General features: G+C 35.7%; 2 protein-coding genes and 1 non-coding gene across 4 annotated transcripts; all 3 read right to left on the reverse strand.

The window, feature by feature from the left end:
• Positions 1-2963: 2963 nt before the first annotated feature.
• On the reverse strand, positions 2964-8345 carry LOC25483354 (calcium-binding protein CBP). The gene is made up of 5 exons (XM_013612032.3): positions 7700-8345; positions 5059-5105; positions 4476-4651; positions 3961-3979; positions 2964-3352 (listed from the first exon to the last, which is right to left on the reverse strand). The coding sequence occupies exons 1-5, from the start codon at positions 8268-8270 to the stop codon at positions 3248-3250; spliced, it is 918 nt and encodes a 305-aa protein (XP_013467486.1). The 5' UTR covers positions 8271-8345; the 3' UTR covers positions 2964-3247.
• A 7456-nt stretch (positions 8346-15801) lies between these two features.
• On the reverse strand, positions 15802-20671 carry LOC120580906 (L10-interacting MYB domain-containing protein). 2 transcript variants are annotated; one of them, XM_039835145.1, is made up of 4 exons: positions 20151-20671; positions 18080-18175; positions 16446-17211; positions 15802-16355 (listed from the first exon to the last, which is right to left on the reverse strand). In XM_039835145.1, the coding sequence occupies exons 3-4, from the start codon at positions 17194-17196 to the stop codon at positions 15886-15888; spliced, it is 1221 nt and encodes a 406-aa protein (XP_039691079.1). In that variant the 5' UTR covers positions 17197-17211; positions 18080-18175; positions 20151-20671; the 3' UTR covers positions 15802-15885. The 2 variants fall into 2 exon arrangements, with proteins under 2 accessions (XP_039691079.1, XP_039691080.1); XM_039835146.1 differs by lacking the exons at positions 15802-16355; positions 16446-17211; positions 18080-18175 and adding exons at positions 18202-19117; positions 19202-19574.
• Positions 20672-22781: 2110 nt separating this feature from the next.
• LOC120577962 (small nucleolar RNA R71) lies at positions 22782-22888 on the reverse strand. Its single transcript, XR_005643938.1, has one exon. It is a non-coding gene; the product is annotated as a small nucleolar RNA R71 (small nucleolar RNA).
• Between the last annotated feature and the right edge of the window lie 676 nt (positions 22889-23564).

Genomic DNA, 23564 nt, shown 5'->3' on the forward strand with positions numbered 1-23564 from the left:
GTGTGAATCAGTTGCAGCTTCTCTGTTGCTCTCCAGGTTGCTTGCGTGAACGGTAATCTTACTTGCTTACCATACTGACATGCCTTGCAGCTTGGTAATTCAGCATCTAAGTGAGGCAAACCTTGAGCCAAATTCTTTCTTTGCAAATTCAATACTGCTGCATGATGAAAATGGCCTAATTTTTTGTGCCATATCTCTCTACTATTAACAATAGCTGGATAAGCTATTTGCTCCTCCTTCATTGGATCAAATGAAAAACTTTTGCTTCTCATTTTAATGCTGAAAGTTACCTTATCATTGACATCTTTGATCAAACATTGCTTATTTTCAAAGATGACTTTAAATCCTTTATCAAGTAATTGACCCACACTCAACAAGTTTTGATCAATCTCGGATACATATAAAACATCAGAAATTAGCTTTGTACCTGTGCAACTTTCAATGGCCACGATTCCTTTTCCTTCAACAGCAATCAGTTTACCATTACCGATTCTGACTTTTGATATTTGTGATATGTCCAGCTCTCTGAATATTTCTTTATCATGGGTCATGTGATGGGTACAACTACTATCCACTAGCCAACATTCACTTGAGCTACTACTTGTAAAACATGTTGCTACAAACAACTGCTCTTCCTCTTCTTCTTCTTCTTGTTGATCTTCAGCTTAAGCCTCATTACTTTGTTGAAAATTGCTTCTGCAAATTCTCTCGTGATGCCCAAGTTTGTTGCACTTGTCACACTTCACATCAGGTCTTCTCCAACATTTGAAAGGAGGATGACCGAATTTTCCACAATGCTTGCAAGGAGGAAATTCTCTATTTTTTTCTTCATTTTTGTAGCTAGTGCTTCCAACTGCTTCTTGTTCGTTGAAACTCTTCTTATACTTATTTCCCATGCTCTTTTCTCCTTTGTTGATTTTTAATTTAGCTTGTAATGCTCCTTCCACTGAACCTTCAGACCTTATCATTCTTCTTTGTTCTTGGGCCTGCATAGCATTTACAAGCTCCGCCACGGTAAGCTTTGACATGTCCTTGGTATTTTCCAAGGAAGTGATGGTTGCTTCAAATCTTTCAGGGACAGTCACGAGTATTTTCTGAACTATTCTTGAATCAGACAATTCAGAACCAAGCAATCTTACTTTGTTAGCAATGCTAATAAGTTTATTTGCATACTCTTTAATTGTTTCAGACTCCTTCATCTTTTGCATCTCAAATTCTCGAATCAAATTAAGCGCTTGCATTCCCCTAATTCTTTCATCTCCTTCATATTCAGTTTTAAGGAAATTCCATATTTCAAATGTTGATTTGATGGTCATAATTCTGGTGAAGATTTCTTCTGAGACAGCAGCAAACAAAGTAGCTCTTGCTTTTGACTTTCTTGTTTTCCTTTCCTTGTGATTTTTTATCTGAGCCATTGTTGGATTGTCTGACAAAGGAAGAACTTCGTAGTCCTCCTCAACAGCTTCCCAGAGGTCATTTGCCTCTAAGTATGCCTCTATTCTTGCTGCCCATATATGATAGTTTTCACCATCAAACACAGGTAATGGTAGGGCTTTGTAGGATGTTTCAGAATCCATCTGATTGATGAAATGAAAGGTAGTGTTTAAGCTTTTATGGTGGGTTTCACTCACTTCACTCACAAGTCCCTAAGAAGAAGGCTCTAGATACCAATATGTTGGTGTTTATACGTAACTCATAAAATAGGAAAGGAAAAACTGAAGTTTTATTGAATAAAAAACTGCTATCAAAATACAAAGCTGTGACTTAAATAAAAACAAATACTGAGTAACTAACTCCTAATCTTTAGCCACTACTTTATTAGCTAATTTAAAAACTGAAATATTAAAACAAATTCTCCTAAAGACTTGGTCAATCAGTGCAGCTGGCAGTCACAACTGCTGATACACACGTTCAACATAACTTATCATGTTATTTAGAACTAGATTCTTGCGCATTTGATGGTGTAACCGTTCCAAATTTAATTGAACATGTTGAGAATTAGATTCATGCTCATTTGATCTGAACTTTCTTTTTAAAAAATCTCTCCATAATCTCATATAGCAACAAAAACAAGGTATGTGAGTGATTAGCAACAATACTCAACATATAAATCATCCAACATATAGTAAAACACAAGCAATGAAGTAAAATACAACATTCTTCAATAGGAAGGCGCCAAGACCCAGGCGCAAAACATGCTCAGTTAAACAATGAAACCAAATTTGTTTCAATCACATTTTGGTTCTCTGGATCTCTTTGATGTCCTTTAGGTCTTACTGATTTTGCTCTTTATCTTGTCGTAGATATTGCATTTTCAATACTTATGGAAAATTCCTTTTATTCATAACTACCTTGTTTTTGTTATATAGTTATTTTATGCTAAAAGCATTCATAGAATTACGCTATCTCCTTTCATATTTATTTTCTTGTAAAATTTTACAAGAACTTGATGTGTTGAAAACATTAGCTTAAGTTACTTTGCATTGTTATCATCTTCTTTTCACATGAACAGAAATTAGGAAGATCCTTCACTTCATATTACAACAACAAAGCAAAACAATAAAACCAATTTCCAAATACTGCAATTACTATCATTGTTGATTTTACACTAGCAATCAATACTTAAATTGATTGCAATCAATACTTAAATTGATGTGAATACCTATACTTAAATTGAATATAAAAATGATTTAATTCATTGTTGATTTTACACTAGCAATCAATATTCAATCATAATCAGGTTATTTAAAACCTTAAATTTTAACCATAATTATTTCTTAAGTCCTTTAACTAAATTATGTCTAAAGTTTCACATACGAATGGTTGCAATTTATCGACAATGTAAAACTTAATAGTATGCAAAAATCAATCTAAAAAATATACACAAAGATATATTTTTTTTTTCACATATAAAGTCTCAGCTAATTTTCATTAAATATCACATAATCAAACATTTAGGAACATCAGCATAAAGCTCGGAGCAAGCATTATTACGATCACCGACTAAGCATTATTACGAAACTCAATTTCATTACTTCATTCAAGTACAGGACCAGAAGAAAGTTATCAACAGGCTGAAAACATAGTATTCTAGGATTTGATTTTACTGATAGGAAAATGCTAACGCATATTAAAAGCTAAACGATAGGACACAAGAGCGTCTTAAAAGCTGTCCAAAGTACTTGATTCGACCACACACATCTATCTCCAAATCAAATTACAGCTCCACATGTACACCAGTACTATCCTAAGCTATCAGGAATGGCAGGACGGTCAGCATAAACGCCTCATAGGAAAATGTTGCAGAGCCGGTATACCCTGTATCCTTCTCCTTGAATTTGTCCGTTAGTCCCTGAAATACACACAAACTAAAGTCAGATATTTTGTCTTGCCAAAAGGAACATATCGTAAATTAAATTATAGCTACCTAAGTTAGAACAAAATTTATGGCTCATACTAGGATATAAAACCAGGTTGAATATGTTTCATGCATTCAACTGAATAGAACAAAAAACAAATCACAAAAAGGAATGTGTACTTTTGTAGAGTTGACTACCAAAAAAAGAACATCATGCCATCATGAAACCATAGGAGATTGGAAGTGAAAATCAATCTCTTGTTACACGTGGCTGGCTGCTAATGATAAAGCTAAGCAAACGCATTACATATCCATAATTCACCAAACATTCTTTGTGATAATAATGTTTTGCTTTTCAACGCAGAAGTTTTAATAACACACTAACAGCAAACATTTAAAAGGTTGTGTATATAGTTTTGTTAGTGTACTATGAATGCAATTCTATCAGCAGTGCCTAATGTTATGCTACCGAAGTCCTGAAACCCCTATAACTTTCCTTTTGCTTATTTTCTTTTAACACATGGTCTCCAATAAGAATAGTAAGATGTAATTTTAATTGCAGAAACTGGTAAAATTATAAAATGTGTATTTCAATAGCTCACCTTCACAGTAAGACAACACCTGCAACAGCAAACAAAGGAAGAGAATCAATTTAGCAATCCATTTTACACCAAAACAGACAAGGACAAACATAAATCATAGTTCTGGTATATAGGGAAAATTTCAACTTTATTGAAGGTTTCTTCAGTTTAAACAATGAAAGTTGACTTCAAACTAAAAGACATAAACAAACAAAAATATGAATATATCAATATAACAAATTTTTTAAGTGGTTGGGTTGGGAGATCAAATGGTATAGTTCTTTTGTTGGTAAATTGGAGGATTAAAAAAACATGATTACTGCTTTTCAACTAGTTGTTCTTGTGTTAATTACTACTTTGTCCATTTTCATCGAAAATTCAAGTGTCCAAGGCTTTAGAGTTACAACTTTCATCTCTTTTTAGTCATAATAAAATAACATACTGTACCTCTGGAAAACAAGACACCTAGACCAAATCCTTTTTAATTATATAAAAGTAAATCCAATAAAAGAAAAAGAGTTGTAGCAAAGCAATACTCGATGAAATTGTCATATTCGACGGCTTTGTTTTTGCCACCAGTTTTGTCAAACTTGGAGACGAGCAAGTCCAATACCACAGGAGAAACAGCATAACCCAAACTCAACAGCGCATCTCGCAACTCATTTGAATCAATTTTGCCACTCCTATCCTTGTCAAATCTCTCAAATATTCCCTGAAACAACAACCAGTTAGTTAGAAGAACACTGTTTCATAAGGACAGTATAGTTTGTCTAAGTGTGTGTTTGGCTAAGTATTTCATAAACATAATTTTGAAAGAATATGATTTAGAAGAACTAATTTAGTTAAAGCTAAGTTTTAAGAGAAGTAATTTATGAGTGTATATTTTCCCTCAAGCGACAAGTTTGATGCAAAGCTTGGTATAAAATTTTCAACCCTCATGCAAAAGTTACCATCATATTAATGTTGATTTAAAATAACCACCACACCATATTGATTTTCACTATAATCATGCTTGATAGGTAAAATCAATGTTAACTCTTTCCATTTTGAATTCAAACACACACTAAGTTGAGAATTAAGATTAACTAGGGGAAAACTTCGAAAAAAGGATGAAAATACCCTCCAGCTCTGAAGACTGTAAAATAGAGAAGTGAATTCCTTGGGTCCTGCATTACAAAGTCCAAAATTCAAGCAGTGAAGAATGAAGATGGAGAAAAGTTTTAATTACAACCAATCATTGAACAGCACGTTAGATTAAGGGAAGCAGAATATATTGCATAAAGAATAAAACAACAGTAGCTAGATAATAGATATAAATATAAATAAATAATCTAATTTCTGCAAAAGTACAACTTGGACATCGAACTAGGATATCTATAGCAGATATGGTATCTGTAACAAGGCAGTTACAGGTTAAACATTTCACATACTACATATCAAGCTCTGGATTGAACAGTAAATAATAATGCCAATTATGAGTAATTGCTGAATGTGCATAAGTAGGGTTTGCTGAACATTGTTTTATAAAGTAATTGATTTGATTAAAATTGAATTCGAAACAAAGTAATTTATATTTGAACGCTTTTAAGCTAGGAGGATGATGTAAAATCGTGTTCATTTTTTAACTATTCAAAAGATATTTTTTACCACTTCTAATCAAATCAAGGTTGAAGGCAAAATTAACTGTCTAATAATAACCACACCTCAATGGCATTATACTAAAATGGTGAAACCACGTATAGACTCAAATTCCCTCTATATAATAGATTCTAGCATACTAATGCAACACTTTAACTTATATCCTACTAAAAGAACAATCTAGTAGCAGGGGAAATAGTTTTCAAAAATAAATCCTTAGAGGTTTTAACAAACACTGGGTAATTTTTCACAAATATCAGTATTAAATTGAAACAGCCAAGTTTTAGAATATAAAATTAATTTTCCAACTGTTGTAGCCTAAAGTCGAACCTTGTATGGAACTTTTTTGGAAAGACAAATGTTAGTATGGTGGTGTATGTTAGAGTTATGTTGTGTGTGGAGATAGTAGAACCCTCAACCTCCTTATCAATTATCACTCAACTCCTTAACTCTTCAATCCCAACCACGAAGTCAACCTTAGCGTATGTTTGGAATGGCATCAGATTTGGACAAAATCGCGTTGAAAACGACGGCAACCCAGAAGCTTGATATACTAGCTTCAGAATTCTCACGGCAACCGTGCATTGGGACGCGGTAATGGATTGGCAAATGTTTATTCAAACACACACTTAAATTCCCAAACATGTATCCATTTATCATACAACTCGTTATAACCAAAATTGATTCTTTTAAAGTTTCCCCAAGAGAAATAACAATCCCTTAAATCTTTTTACCGCAATTGTTATAGATCGCAGTAAACAGGGGTGCTCGGAGAAGGCAAGGAAGTTTACAGAGCTTTGAGAGAGATTTAGACTCAAATGGAATCATATTAACAAAAGATGGAACTTGACTCTTCTAAAGTGAGCAAATAAAGGGTGTCATTTCACAAACTAGTGTTTTGTTATGATATACTTGCAATATCCACCTCTGATTTGTTGTTAATGAGTGCTCCATAATACTCTACTCTCTAGAGGAGTCGGATCGCAAAAAAAGTGTGATAGTATCCATTTGAATCCTTTTTTTTTTTATGGCAAATGTTAGTATGTTAGTTATTATGTAAGTATTTTTCTCCCTAGCCAATATTCGAACCATGGACCTTCGCTCCTTACCTCCTTTAATCCCTTAGCTCAATCAAGTTAGCTTCCCATCCTCGAGTATCCATTTGAGTCTAATTGTCTCTTAATGAACTTTATGGTTCATTACAGAAAGGATATTAAACAGCTAAAACTAGTTTACAATGGATGACTTATAAGCTAGATTATAGCTCATAGTGGGTAAGCTAGCTAACTGAATTTGTAGTGTTTGGTAAAATTGGCGATTGAAGTAGCTTATAAATGTGAAAAAACACAAAAAAATGTTCATTTAATTAATATTTATTTCTTCCAATTAAGAAGATTGTAGGGGTAAAATGGAAATAAAAAGTGACAAGTTATAAGATTTAAGCTATAAGCTACTTGAATTAGCTTATCAAAAACCACTATGAACTCATAAAAATAAGATGTAAGGTCGTGTAAAATAACAGTTATCAAACAGGTCTTTTCAATTATACCAGCTTATAAACTATAAATTAAAAGCTCAGTTTTATGTCTTACCAAACATAGCCGTAATATAATTTTTTATTATATGCAGGATTATTAAATAAATAAATTAAAACACAAATAGACTCACCAACAAAAATAGTAAAATTTGCGTAAAAAAACAAAATATTTTAAAAAATAAAAAATAATAAAATAATAAAATAAAATAAAATACTCTTTAAAAAGAAAGTTAGACCCCAAAACACACACGTGGAATAAAAATACGAAGCAGCCGCGTCCAATGGATCCTATTATAACAAAACGACAAAAAAAGTCCCCGCGTACGCAACTTAATTCTAAATAAAAGCATTTACTATACGCCTTTTCGAGAGCAGAGCAGGTAAACCAAATCGCATGCAATTAACTATAACGGTCAACCATTTAGTGGTGTCATAGTACGATTAAAACGCGTATGACAAAGGGTATAAGGGTCATTACAATGCATGCGTACTTTATCATCGTACGCCGGAAAACCCATTTCCACAGAGCAAATTAGCAGAAAACCTAGTTTCACGAAATCGGAATGAAGAGGAAAAGGTACGTACCGATCTTCTTGACATTGGTGTTGGTGAAGTGATACATGAGAAGATGAACAGTTCTCAAACTGAAGCTCTGATTGTAAGAAGACAAAGCCCTCTGCAATTCTTTATCATCGATCAAACCACTTCCATCTTGATCCGCCACTTGAAAGCATGCAACGATGCTTGGATCGGTACCGGGAGGGAATGTTGACGGAACCAGTGAAGCGAACGGGCTTGCGTACGCCGGTGGTGGGTAGGTAGCGCCACCGCCGCCGGAGGAGTGAGAATCTTCCTTTGGTGGTTTCTGGTAAGGGGCGGCGTAAGGAGCGGAGGGTTGGCCGTAGGAGGTGGGGGGTGGTGCGCCGTAGGATTGAGATGGCGGTGGTGCGCCGTAGGATTGAGATGGAGGAGGAGCGCCGTAGGATTGGGATGGTGGATGTGAGCCGTGGGATTGAGATGGAGGAGGGGCACCGTAGGATGATGGTGGATGTGAGCCGTGAGATTGGGAAGGAGGTGGTGCGCCGTAGGATTGGGAAGGAGGTGGTGCGCCGTAGCCGTAACCGTAACTGGGAGGTTGATTTGGGTAGCCGGACATGTTGAAGAGTGAGAGGGTTTGTTAGAGAAAATTATATGAGTGAAGAAGAGCAGAGACAAATGATAGTGGATTTTGTGGAGGTTCTGGATTTATATACAGCTACTCCTGATATATGCTGAGGTGGAATGGTTATGTGGTTTTAGAAAAAAAAAAATTGTCCTAAATTATACGTCGCTTTACAATACCAATGAAATATTTATGTTATTTTTTTTATTATATCCTTAATTATTAATTACTCTATCTTCTTTCAATTATTTCATTTATTTTTTTCATACCATTTATTAAGGATAATTTTGTAAAATAACTCATAATTTCTCTTCTCTACGCAATATTAATTACATTTTTTAATACTGTGAAATGGTCAAAACGTCTTACAATTTGGGACGGAGGGAGTAAAAGTTAGCAGCAAAATAAATGTAGTTATATTTTAATTTTCATTTAAATATGTTGTGAGTTTTGTTTTTTTCGATGAGATGTTCTTATTGTAAAAAAAATAAAATACTACTACGTCTAGTTTCAATCATAAGCAACATTATAAATTTTATATTTATTGAATTTTTAATGTATTTGATGTATATTTTTTGTCAAAAAAAAATGTATTTGATGTATATTTAAAATTAAATATACTTTTTGAGGGAAAAATTATATTTATTAATTAGTTAATGAATTTAAAAAGTAAACTTGTTTTATCTATAATTGAAATCGGAGGTAGTGCAGTTAAAAAAATTAATAAATTTATCTCATATATTAAGTGACATATGATTGACTATTTTATGCATGACAATGCATTATTTTTATCTGTAATATCATTAATTACTTATCAACAAAAATCCTAAAGAAGTGTTATATTGAAAATGTTTATCTAGACAAATCCAACAATATATTATGACTTATATACTATTATTTGTATGTGTGCATTTATAGAAAAATATGGTCAAAGTATCTCATTTGAAAAATGTACATGGTTAAATTAGTTCAATTATTATGGGACATATTGAAAAATATAGAACAAATTATTAGAATTATTAGGTTAATATAGTTCAATTAATAAAAAAAAATTATTCAGCTTAATAAGCATGGGTCAGTGGAGTTTTTTTCCACCATAGGAAAGTTGATAATGTGCATTAGATTAAATGTGGAACACATTCTTATATCACTCTCTCAACATTAGATTATTTTTTACACTATTTTCCACCCTCTCTCTTTCATGTCCCCACACCACCATAAAATCACATATTTAGCAACCACTTTGACCACCATACACCATCCATTTCTTACGATTGTAACAGTTCCAAGATGAAAACCAATTTTCAATAATTAGACATGAAAAAACTAAAATCTATCATTAATGTTGAAAAAAGTTGTTTCGGTATCAATAACCATGACATCACGGTGAATATGGACAAACGATTTAATATGTTCTTCTTTGGTGAATATGTTCTCAAAACTAAAATCCACCATTCAAGAAATTTCTGATCCAAATTTTTTTATGTTCTTCTTTGATGTGATTTAGATATGGGTTTTTGTATGGGTTGATTATCTTGTCTTTATGCAATTAGTCTGTTTGAACTGATTGAATATGGACAAGCGATTATGGCAACTGAAGCTCCTAAGCAATGGATACCCATTAAAGTTTTTTTGGAGGTGTAATAAGGTGGGTCTGTTGGAGTGTTGGTGGCAACAAAGACTTGAGTTTACTGGTAGTGGTGAAAGGAGGAAGATAAGTTGAAGACAAAGTGGGAAAGATACAATGTAGGCAGACTATGATAACATCTATACTCCTTTTTAATCTAATGATCCAAAATAAACTTTTCCATGGTGGGAAAAAACTCCACTTACCCATACTAAACCCCGCCTAATAGGATGCGTGGAATAAGATTTATTTGAATAACCAACACTTTTTTTTAACAAGGCAAAATGAAATTATATTACCAAAAACAATAGCAATCTCTTAGCACAAGGTGTGGATAGAAGACTACTACCAATATACAATGAACTAAAACAAGAGGAAAAACCCACCGGTGGTTATCCAATGCCCAAACAAGCTAAAGGACATGACCACCACATATGACTTCCAAAAACAAAAGTGACATTTTTAGCTTTAAGCCACACTAACGATAACAACTTAATTTTATCAAGCAATCTAGGAGTCTCGGTTACAACATTTTTAAACAAACGATTATTACGCTCACTCCAAATCATCCAAGTAGTCAAAAGCCAGATTAACTGAAGAAACGATCGCCTAGCTTTGGCAAAACCTGACAAACAAGTGAACTGCACTAAGTGATTAGAAATAATGTTGGAGTCGACCCCCACACAACCTATCCAGAGCCACAATTGCTCCCATAAACCCGCAAAAAACGGGCATGATAGAAATAAATGATCTGATGTTTCAATCGAACCACACCCTGTGACACAAAGAGCAGTGTCTAACTGTAAGATGCCTCTTGATGCCAAATTTGATTTCATCGATAACCGATCCCTCATAAGACGCCAAGCAAATATCGACACCTTCAAAGGAACCTGATGATGCCAAACCAAATCCACAGCACTATCCGTGATGGAATTGACAGTCGCTGTTAACACCTCATAAGCACCTCTAACAGAATAACCTCCTATAGGGTCAGGAAGCCAAATCCAAGAATCTGAAATATCAGTAAACAGAGAAACATCAAGCAGTAAAGTCCTACACTCCTCTAAGACAATCTCCTCCCACGCCCACAACCTCCGCCTCCAACTCCACCCCTCCCCTCCCCGCGTCAACCTCAAGGACAACATGTTAGCTACAATAGTATATTTGTCTACAACTAAATCGAACAACCTGGGAAATTGCTCTCTAAGGGGCGCCCCTCCACACCACCAGTGAAACCAAAACAACGTATCAGAACCATCACCCACCTTCCTACGCACACTATCACCAAACCAACTACCCCCTACACCACCATCACCATCTCTAATCCTCCCCACCTCCCTCCACCAATAAGAACAACTCCGGCCCCCAACCTCCAACCTCGCCATAACGGGCGACTAGAACATTATACCACAACCCTACTCTATTTACCAACATCCTCCAACACCATTTACCTAACAAAGCAAAATTAAACTCCCTCAACCTCCTAACCCCCAATCCTCCAGACTCCTTTGGAGAACACAAAGTATTCCAACCTATCCAAGTAATTTTCCGATGGTCCTCCCCCCCCCAAAAAAAAAAAAATTATTCAACAAAGATTCAATGGAAGAGATTATACCTGATGGAGCTTTAAAGAAGGAAAGAGCATAGACAGGAAAAGAAGTCAGAACTGCTTTCAAAAGGACCAAGCGACCACCGAACGAGAGAAATCGACTATTCCAACCTGACAATCTAGATTTAATTCTATTCACAACAGGGTCCCAAAATGAAAGACGACACGGATTACCCCCTATAGGTAAACCAAGGTACATGAAAGGAATCTTGCCCACTTTACAACTTAACACCGAAGCCGCCTCATTCAACCACGACTCAGAAATATTAACACCCACTAACAAGTTTTTATTAAAATTAACCTTCAACCCCTACAAGGACTCTAAAATGACAAGAGTGGCATGGAGAGCTCGAACATTAGCCCAGCTTTTCTTCCCTAACAACAGAGTATCATCAACAAATTATAAATGAGAAATATCCAACGAATTAACTGTCCCAACAGAATAACCTGAAAACAAGCGATTTTCTACCATAGCTTTCATCAAAACATTCAGTCCCTCAGCTGCCAGAAGGAACAAAAAAGGGGACAAAGGGTCCCCTTGACGAAGTCCCCTTTTAAGCGGGAATTCATCGGCAGGACTACCATTAACTAGCACGGAAGCTGTAGCTGTGCCAACACATTCTCTAATCCATTTCCTCCACATCACAGGAAATGACATGCACTTCATAACCTCATCAAGGTAACCCCAATCAACAGAGTCGTAAGCCTTTTCAAAATCCACTTTAAACAGCATGAGATCCTTCTTTAACTTAAAAACTTCATTAGCTATCAGAATACCATCAAGGATTTGACGTTTCTTCACAAAAGCCGACTGCGTCTCGGACACAACACTACCAATAACTACTCTCAGTCTATTAGCTAATAATTTCACAATAATTTTGTACATACTCCCCACCAATGAAATCGGACGAAAATCATTCAAACGCTGAGGATTATCCACTTTCGGAATAAGAACAATGAAAGTAGTATTGATACCTTTTGCCAACTTACCATTGCGATGAAACTCAGACACAAACCGCATGATGTCATCCCTTAACACACTCCAAAACTCCTTAATAAAACCAAAATTGACCCCGTCAGGACCCGGACTTTTAAAGATGTCACAGTCCCAAATTGCCTCCTTCACTTCGTCAACCGAAAAAGGTTTTATCAAACTCCCACCCTCAGTCACAGACAGCACCTGAAACCGAAGGTTAGAAACACTAGGCCTCACCACGTTATGCGCCATAAAATGTTGAGCAAAATGAGTGAAAATAACATTTTGAACAGGCCCAACTCTTTCGATCCGCTCATCCTCAACCACCACAGAGCAAATAGTGTTAAAACGTTGACGGGAAAAAATTTAGAATTCGCATCCCCTTCTCGCAACCAATGGTTTCGCGACTGTTGCCAACAAATACTGGTATTAAGCTTGGAAAGGGAATGAATCTTCGCCGAAATACTATATAACTCATCACATTCACCGTCAGACAGGTCCTCCACTTCCCCTTTCCCATCCAACACCGCCATGCGGTCTTTAAGATGGACTATTGATGCAGGTAAATTACGAGTATGAGACTCATGCCATTCCTTCAGGGCAAGTTTAATTTGTTTGAACTTTTCTCTTAAAACAAAACCACCCCATCCATCAACCTGCAAGGATTTCCATTTATCGGACACGAATTGATTGTACCCTGGTATCTCCGTCCAACATTTCAGGAATCTAGACGGCCGAGGTCCCCAATTTTCCTCATCCATAGACAGCACCAACGGACAATGATCCGACAAACCTCTTAACTGAGCCACCTGAATGCAATTAGGCCACTTCAAACCCCATTCCTCAGAGATCAAAAACTGGTCCAAACGACTCATCGACCTACCATCCCCTTTGAACCACGTAAAAATACGGCCAAATAAAGGTAAATCTATCAAAACATTTGAAGGTGAGAAAAACACAAGAAGGGGGGGGGGGGGGGGGGGTTGGATTGTGTTTTCTTTTTCTCAAAAATTCTTCTTCTGGTATCACTTCTGAAGCTGGTTGGGAATGCTTCTGATGTGATGTTCAGAATTAGATATGCAGCGGAATAAAAACAGAGCAGAGAAAAGAAAGAGAGACACAAGCAATTATCCTGGTTCCTTCCACAAACCGGAAGTAGTCCAGTCCCCCTTGCACTTCCAAGGAGATTTCCACTAAGAAATAATCACACAGATTACAACTGCTCAATACTCTCTAGTATGAGACTTCTCAAATGCTCAAGCACGCAGGCGAGAGACTTCCAATGCTCAAGCACTAAAGCAAGAGTCTTCTAATGCTCAAGCACGCAGGCGAGAGACTTCTAATCAAACAGAATTACACAGAAAATTGTTTGACTTGAACACTTGATATACAATCAGTGGTGTTCACAATACAATGCAATAAAGACTCTAGACTTAAGAATTTCTAAGATATATCAAATCAGTGCAGAAATTCAAAGTGCTTTTTAGAATCAAATTTGGCAGAGTTTTGGCGCTTTTAACTTGTGTTGATGTCTCTTGCCAATCTTCAAGTCTTCACTCCTTTATATAGAGGTGAGTAGAGAGACGTTGAGATTTTTAGCACGTCTAAAGAGTCGTTGAGTTCCTTTGATCATCCACCAGTAATCTTTTGCCTGATTTGGGTGTAGTCCTATAGAGGATCAACTTCAAATTCATTCCTATCTTGAAGGAACAATTCTGCAGGCAGAGCTGTTATTTTGTCTTGTAGCGAGGACATGCTCAGGGTCGTGGAGGTAGTGGTTGTACACTTGTACTTTGTCAACTCTTCAAAAAGGTACAAGCACCCAGTGCTTTCCAAATGAACGTTGGCACTTCCCTTTTGATCCTTTGCTTTCGTAGACGAGATTAACTTCAAGAAACAGCTCTTTGAGATTTCAGATTGAATCTCCTGATCAACTGTTGCTTCTGGTGATGATGTAGCTTCTGATGAAATCTTGCTTCTGATGAACTTTACTTCTGATGATCTTCTGCTTCTGATGACGTCATCACTTCAGAGGCACTTGAAACTTCAGAAGCACTTCATAGCTTCAGACGCAGTTTTTCTTCAGATGCTTTAGATTCCTTTGCTCTCTATTGTTCTTCCAAGACCTATTGAAATTGATTAACTTTGCCTATGGTCCTGTACACTTGAACAAATATTAGCAATAACCAATTGACAATTTTTAATACCTTGTTATCATCAAAACTCATTAAGGTTTATTGTAAAACACATTTTGTTCCAACAACATTATCCTCAATAAAAGTATTAAACGGCACATACTCTGCCGCTCCCCCATAGTCCAACAACGATCTTCTTTCCTCCCTACCCCGAACCGCGTTAAAATCACCGCAAACACATACCTTCTCCCCTTATAGTGCCCGAAGTCGAATAGACAACTCATCCCACAGAAGTTTCTGATCACTACCACTACAAGGGGTATACACATTAAAAAGATGAAATTTCTCATTAGAAGCTAAAAAGCACCCATGAATACTCAACACATGATCGAAACTTCCCGAAGACCAAACCTCCACCTCCGAAGTATCCCACACCGTCAGCAGAACTCCGGACGCCCCCTGAGATCACCGAAAAGAGAAGGAAACCGACTGACTATCCCAAATTGACGAACAAACCCAGTCATCATAGTAATGCAACTTACTTTCTTGCAGACACAAAATTAAAGGACGCTTTTCCTTTACCAGATTTCGGACCTCTTTCCTTTTTTTAGGGCCCCCAAGCCCCCGAACATTCCAAGATAACAACTTCATCGCCCACACCCTCCCCACCGCCACCCACTAACTACACAACATCCTTCTTCAAACCCTTAGCCCTTTCCTCACCACCTGCTACCCTCTTCTTCTTCCCCATCCCCTTCCTAGCTGAATAACCAACACTAGATTAAGTGTGTGTTTGGTATGGCGGCGGGGAGAATTGATTTTGATAGAATTGATTTTGAGAGAATTGATTTTGGTTAAAAGTGAGTTGAATGTGAATTGATTTATGTTTGGATACACTTTATTAAAAGTGATTCATGTGGGTTGATGTTGTTTGGATAGTTTGAATCAATATTGATTTTGAATGTATAATGACTAAATTATCCTTTTAATTGTATTTAAAACTCATTCTCATTAAAAAATTATTTCAATTTATCATACATGAATTTTATTGGTTCCAAAATTAATTTTAAAATAATATTAATTTATGTTATTTTTAATATAATTTTTTATCAATTGGGTGATTTTTAATAAAATAATATAAACATAAAAAGATGTAAAACAAATGACAAATTACACGATTGTAAACTAAAATATATTACAAATAGATAGATAATAGATAATATAAGTTCAAGTGCAATATAATATTGAAAATTATTACATTTTTAATTATTTAGCTTATACGCTATAATTTGATCGCGGATTGAGTTTCGAGCATGATCCATCTCTGAAGAAGAAGCTACATTGAAACTTTGGGATTGATTCAAGTTAGTTGATCTATGATCATCATCATGGTGAATGACTGTATTTTCATCTTCATAAAGATTAAAATCAACATCCATTTCAGCACTCCTTCTAATAAAGTTGTGTATTGCCATTGTTGCGACAACTATATGAACTTGTGTCTCATATTTGAACTTAGGCATGCTACGCAGAATTGCAAATCTATTCTTCCATACCCCAAAAGTTCTTTCAATTGTGCATCTTAAACTTGAGTGATAGTAATTGAATACTTCATTATGATTTTCGAACCCACTTGAACGTCTAAATTCAGGAAGATGATAACGTTCACATCTATATGGACCAATGTACCCTATTGGTGTTGGATAACCAGAATCTACCAAATAATACTTACCTAAAAATAAATTAATTATTAAAATATGAAAATAAATTAATTATTGATATAACAAATTAATCATATATAGTAAGGCAATGTATAACATACCTTGAGGAGGATGCGGAAAGTTAAGGTTAGCGGTAGTAAGAGCTTTGTCAAAAACACGGGCATCATGGGCAGTGCCTTCCCAACCAGCTAATACAAAAGTGAAACACATATTCCAATCACATACAGCCATAATATTTTGTGTTGGATATCCTTTTCTTCCAATAAACCTTGGTTGCTCACTAGCACTAACTACACATGACACATGTGTACCATCAATTGCTCCTATAGCATTCTTAAAAAAAGGCCAATAACGTTGATCATTTTTAATTTTGGCATGACATTCACAAAACATAGGATCTTCGGGTTTAATATATTTGAAGGACAACTTAAGGCATGCATGAAGTACACGATGAAAATGTCTACTTACAGTCTCACCCGAATGTTGAAATCTTTCTTGAATCATTCTATTACCGACACCGTGGCCTACAACGACCAAAAACATTGCAACCATTTCTTCAACCCCCATATGTTTAGAAGACTTTAAATCATGTTCCACCAATTCATGGCAAAGTTTATGAAAAATATGTTTTTCCATTCGAAACATCTCATAACAACGAGTGGGATTCCCTTGCAATATTTCTTGAACCCATGCATGACCTGTGAGCTCACTAGTTCTACATGGCTCTTTGCATAAATATTTTGTTGCATACTCACCAAGTAGTGCAGCCAAAATATAGGATTCTTCAAATGTATCATCATCTTCTTCTTCTTCTTGTGTATTGTGTTCCAATTGTTCCTTCCAAACATTCATTTTAATAAAGTGGACCTGTGTGTAAATGACAATATATAAACACGCCATCCATTGTGAAGTAAAGCAAATAAATCACAATATATAAACACTACCATCCATTGTATCCCATCTGTCAGTATAATACATGCACCAAAATACATGTGCATTGCATACCCTTGAGCCCATAATTATCTTGTTTGTAATTTGGTTAGTGAAGGAAGGTTACTGGTATTCAATGAATCCTCTTAATCTTCTAAAAAAAAATACGTGCATTGAATATATCTTAAAAGGTGGCCGGCAATTTAAAATTATTATGAATGATATACAAACACGCGCACAGAACCAGAAAAAAGCAAAATAGAAAAATCTCAGCAGACAACAACATAAGGCCTCTGAAACAGAACAGCATAATAGAAAAATCTCAGCAGTTAGAACACGCGCACAGAACCAGAAAAAAGCACCTAGCTGCAGCTGTTAAGGACTTGAGCATATATGTTTATAAGTTTGAGCAACTGAGAATTCCACAAAACTCACCAGGCCACGCGCAAACATTACTACCCTTGCAAATCATTCATTCTCTATTCCTCTTGCTCATTAACATGTTCTAGAGATCAATCACTTTTAATCCCTCATCAAACCAACAATGCTCTCAAGCTTGAAATGGTTCACTGTTTCAAATAATCCTATGTGTCAAGCTACTTAAGATTATAGGCCATAAATTCACCATATTTTTCCACAAATTAGAATCTTTTGATTTTGTTAAACACTCATCCAATAAAAGTTCTGTACATAGACAATTTTCTGATTTATCAAACCCAGGTTACGAGAAACAGGGTCTAAAGCCATTTCAAATAAAGTACATCCTTTTGCAGCTTAGCACAAACTAGTACATATAATTTATTACCTGACACAGATGATAATTTTGTTGTAGTCCCAATCTTCAACACATCTACATAAAGTACATCCTTTTGCAGCTTAGCACAAACTAGTACACACTTGCCTGCCAGACACAATAGTTTCCATTACCATTTAATAATATAACCAATAAGTCATAAGACATATAAAAAATAACAGAGACAACCATGTAACAAATTCACTTCATTCAAATTCACAAGGCATAATACATAGGTTTTATATCACCATACTACTTGAGTTCTTAATACGGAATTTATAAAGGGAAATCCTAACACATAGTGCGACATAATAAAGATCTAAACACAAACTAAGCAACCAAATACATAAACTAAGAAACCAAATACATAAACTAAGTCCAAAAGCATAAGCTAAGTCCAAGACACATCACTAAGCCAATTCTTGTCCCAATTTTTTTTCCAAATCACGGCCTCATGAATAGAGTAGGGTTGAATGATGCAAATTTGAGCCAAATCAACCTTCTTTCCTCAAAACCCCGCAGTGATACAAACATCTCCCTAGCTGGCTTAAACATCATTAGGTTACAACACATTGTATGAAACTCTAAATCAGAAGTAACTGCCTCCATGGTTTGAATCTCAGCCATCACCTCACCAATAGATGCATTACTTATAGCCTCATTCCGCGACTTGCAAGTCTCCGCAATAACATTAACAGCCTCAGCTATTGACGTTGAAGGAGTAGCTTTTTTCTTTCCTTTCTGTTCAGCCCCAATAACTCTCTTTCTCTTTTGTCCACTACTTTGACTAACAGCTCCTTGTGATGTATTCAAGTTAATATTTTCAAAACCAGTTGCTGCTCCAATGCTTGCATCTTCACTATCACCCGAACCTTCTGCATCATCCAAGCCAACATCAATATCATCATTACCCAAGTTCTCATTAGGTAATACACCACTTGATGGTGCCCAAGCATGCTCTCCATTAGCCACTACATCCTTGAAAAGTGTGGTTAGTTGGTGAGCAAATGGAAGTCCCTTGTCTCTAAACTTTGCATATTGAGGATTTTCCTGCATATTCATAACCTAACATATAAAACTATGGTAAATATAAACATAAAAGTATCCTAAACAAAATATTTGTGATTCACATACCAATTCTTTCTTCTCCCACCATTCATCGGATGCATCAACGGTGTTCTTCTCAAAATTCCATCCTAATCCGGTAACTTTTCCAAACAAGTTATACCATACTTTCCATTCCTTTCTCAAGCTATCATACCTATTCTTCAATTGTACCTTGTCATAATTCAGTCCACTTTGTTCATGAAATTGGGAAACAATACCTTGCCATCCTTTCTTGGTAAAACAAGTACCATTTCGTTGACCCTTGGTAACTTGATCCAAACATGCCTTCACAAAGTACTCAGTGGCTTTAATATCCCTCCAACTAGCTTTGGAACTTTGACCCTCATTGTTAGTTGATGGGGGGTTAGCAGAAATTTTCCTCTTAAGTGAGTCCATAATACTATATACACAAAAGTATGATAAAAAAATGAAACAAACTATACATAAGGAACTTGATCAAACTGACACCAATATCCTTGTTTTGTGCATATGAAAATGATAGCAGAAAACAAAAAAAAAAATACTAGAAGAAGTTCTGTTACTTTGTGCTAAATGTAACTCTTTTTTGTAAAGGTTGGAAAAGGTTTATCTAAGAATGAAAATGCATAAAAATTAGTAATACAACAATAGCTTGAAGTTGTAAGTTGTTTTTCTTACATTATTTCATTCAAGTTCAATTACTTTAAACTCACACCAAGTAACTTTAAACAAAAACAATACACTCATTGCTCAAAATAGAACAACAGGAGAGAAAAAAAAAACATAAACATGTCAATAATAATAGAACAGTCATCATAAACATATCAATAAGAAAATTGTTTTCTTCTTTGAGACTATTTATCAAACACATACAATGCATTGATACAGGATGAAAAAATTAAGGTAAAATTTATAACAACTAGAGCAAATAGAGATAGAAATTAACAGTTTTGAAGCAAGAAAACAAAGCAATTTTTTTTTATGAATATGTATTTACCTTTAGGCCTTGGCAGAACAATGAAATGATTCTCACAAGTAGCTCATAAGCATCATATATAGGGGGAAAGATGAAGGAATAAATTCACCCAACCAACACATCTACCATGAGTAATGAGATTAACCACAAAATCTGAAAAAATAGAGGAAAATCTGAAGAAAATTGAAAGCTTGGATTTGCAAAATCTTCCCAAGTAGCAGAAAATTGAAGGTTGAAGTGATGTGAAGTAATGAAAAGGAAGAAAACTGGGAGAAAGAAAAATTGAAGGCTTGAATTTAGGGGTAATTAGGTAAGTACTTGTCCCTTGAGAAATTAAAGGTTGAAAAGTGATTTTGATTTGAGCTAGAAGCTATGAATCTCAGCTTCATGAAAACTGAGTTTTGGAGACAAAAACGCGTTTCACAAAATTGCTTTTTCAGTCATCCAAACAGCATGAAAAGAGCAAAACGGTGTTTCCATAAAGCAACCCACGTTTTGAGGAGAAAAAAGTGGTGCCAAACACACACTAAGTGTTAAGGGACTTTGATTTCTTAAACAAGTGGTCATATATTTTATTCCTAACTTTTTCATATATTGAAAATACGGTTGAAAGAGAAGAATTCACCTTATATATTTCAGATTTTTTATGGAAACGATAAAAACTCCGTATCAATAATGTATTACGATAAAACTTATTTGAATAATGATTTTATATTGGATTTTTTTCTATGGCTAGCCATTGTACACAACAGATATAGCCCCGAATAATCATAGTCCACCTTTCGCATAAAAGGCAAAAGCCCTCGTGACGCCTGATGAGTCATTTATATGCTATTTTAATATGCTTTTTAGTTTAGTTTTATTTAGATTTTATATAATTTTATATTAGTATTATTTCCTTTTTAGGATAGTTTACTTTAAATTGCAATTTATTATATTTCAGGGAAGAATATTGGATGGATTAAGTCTTGGAGCAAAAGAAAGAGATTTGGAGCAGATTGGACACGAAAATACGAAGATTGGGAAGCAAAATATATCTCCCACAAGTCAGAAGCCTGGCACGACCCGTGCTAGCCTTGGCACGGCCGTGCCACCCTCCAGAGACCTTTTGTTGCTTTTGCTTGGACTCCAAGCTATTCTATTTTGGCGCACAATCTACCGAGGAATATTCTTGGAATATACTTGCTTAGATTTTAAGTCAATTGTGTACTATAAATAGAGTAGCTAGCCATCACAAATATTCATCTTTACTTGGAATACAATAAGTGACAATTGCTTTTCTAAATAAAGTTCTTTTCCTTTCCTTTATTTTCCTGTCTTTTACTTTCATGTTTTCTCTCTTCTCCCCCATGTCTACGATGAACATGAGTGAGTAGACTTCTTCTTGTCTTGGGATTGTTGGATAAGTCTAAATGACATAATCCTAATCAAACCAAGCCCTAAGCCTTAATCTTATGTAACCCTAATTTCTTATCTGAATTCACCGTCTTAACATGGATTAACCATTATCAAACTGTGGAAACGAAAGTGGAGGGTTTGATAATTGTTCGTCCATTATTCCAAATATCAATTCATAAAACGAAAGTGGAGCTTTGATATTCGAACAAGTGAATTCAGACAAGGATTGCAAAGTCAGCGAAATAAGCTTTGCAATCTTTGAGACATATAGTTTCGATCTTCAAGGGAACTAATAACAATCAAGTCAGCGAAATAGGCTTGGTTGTTAGAGGAACCAAAATCCAATAGTAATCAAGTCAGCGAAATAGGCTTGGTTGCTAGAGGAACTTAAGAGAAACTGTCTTGAGAAATTAGGTCTAACATAACATTATAAGCTTATGGTTTTGGTTTGAGAAGGACTTGTTATTTAGATGAAACCAACGATCCCAAGGCTCTTTTATTATATTGCTTTTTAACCGTTTAAAAACCCCCAACTTACAATTCTCTTCTCTCTTCTAATCATCTCTAAAGGTTAATTAAATTGAACTACTCCCTGTCGGAACGATACTCTTTTATACTACTTCGGTAAGACCGTACACTTGCGGTTTTATCTCATCAAGTTTTTGGCGCCGCTGCCGGGGAGTAAACTAATTTAATTAAATCTTTCTTTGTGATTAGAACTCTCTTCTCTTTTCTCTTCCTCTTCTCATCTACTTTTCTTTCTTTTGTTTTACCACTAACTTCTTGGGTTCTCGGTTTCTTATGCGAAGAAGTAAAAGTCTCGGAGAATTTATTCCTGAGATCGAAAGATTTTTGCATAAGAAAAAGAGAGAGGCACAAAATAATACCGGTATGGCTGAACGTTCTCTCAAAGAGTATGCTACTCCTTCAACGGAAGAGCCACAAGCTATTATCGTGTACCCAACGGTTGCGGGTAATAACTTCGAAATCAAGCCTGCACTACTCAATTTAGTGCAGCAAAACCAGTTTTCTGGATCACCCACTGAGGATCCAAATCTCCATATTTCTTCCTTCCTTAGACTCAGTGGCACCATAAAAGAGAACCAAGAAGCCGTAAGACTTCATCTCTTTCCCTTTTCCTTAAGGGATAGAGCTGGTGCTTGGTTCCATTCCCTAGAAGTCGGTTCCATTACTTCATGGGACGATATGAGGCGAGCATTCCTCGCCCGATTTTTCCCCCCATCTAAAACAGCTAAGCTTAGAGACCAAATTACGCGTTTCAATCAAAAAGATGGGGAGTCTCTCTATGAGGCGTGGGAGCGTTTCAAGGAAATGCTTAGACTTTGTCCCCACCATGGCCTAGAGAAGTGGCTTATAGTCCACACGTTTTATAATGGCTTGTCATATACCACTAAGATGTCTGTTGATGCAGCTGCAGGTGGAGCTCTAATGAACAAAAACTACACGGAGGCTTATGTTTTGATTGAGGACATGGCTCAAAATCACTATCAATGGACCAACGAAAGAGCTGTCACCACTCCTACTCCCTCTAAGAAAGAGGCAGGTATATACGAAGTCTCTGAATATAACCACCTTGCTGCTAAGGTTGAGGCATTAACACAAAAAATTGAAAAACTTAATGTTAATGCTGCCCCACCTTCTCCTGCATCCCCTACATGTGAAGTCTGTGGTATAACTGGTCATACAGGTGTTGATTGTCAGTTAGGTAGTGCTGCCAATATTGAGCAACTAAATTACGCTCAATACAACCAAGGAATGAGGCCAAATCAAAATTTTTACAAAAATCCTCAAGGTTCCTATGGGCAAACAGCACCACCTGGCTATACAAACAACCAGAGAGTAGCTCAGAAATCTAGTTTGGAAATAATGTTGGAAAGTTGCATGATGAATCAAAATAAACAACTTCAAGAGTTAAAAAACCAAACTGGATCTCTGAACGACTCTCTCTCCAAGCTCAATACCAAGGTTGATTCCATCGCCACACACACCAAAATGCTTGAGACCCAAATCTCCCAA

This window comes from Medicago truncatula, chromosome 1, assembly GCF_003473485.1.
Source record: "Medicago truncatula cultivar Jemalong A17 chromosome 1, MtrunA17r5.0-ANR, whole genome shotgun sequence".
NCBI lineage: Eukaryota > Viridiplantae > Streptophyta > Magnoliopsida > Fabales > Fabaceae > Medicago > Medicago truncatula.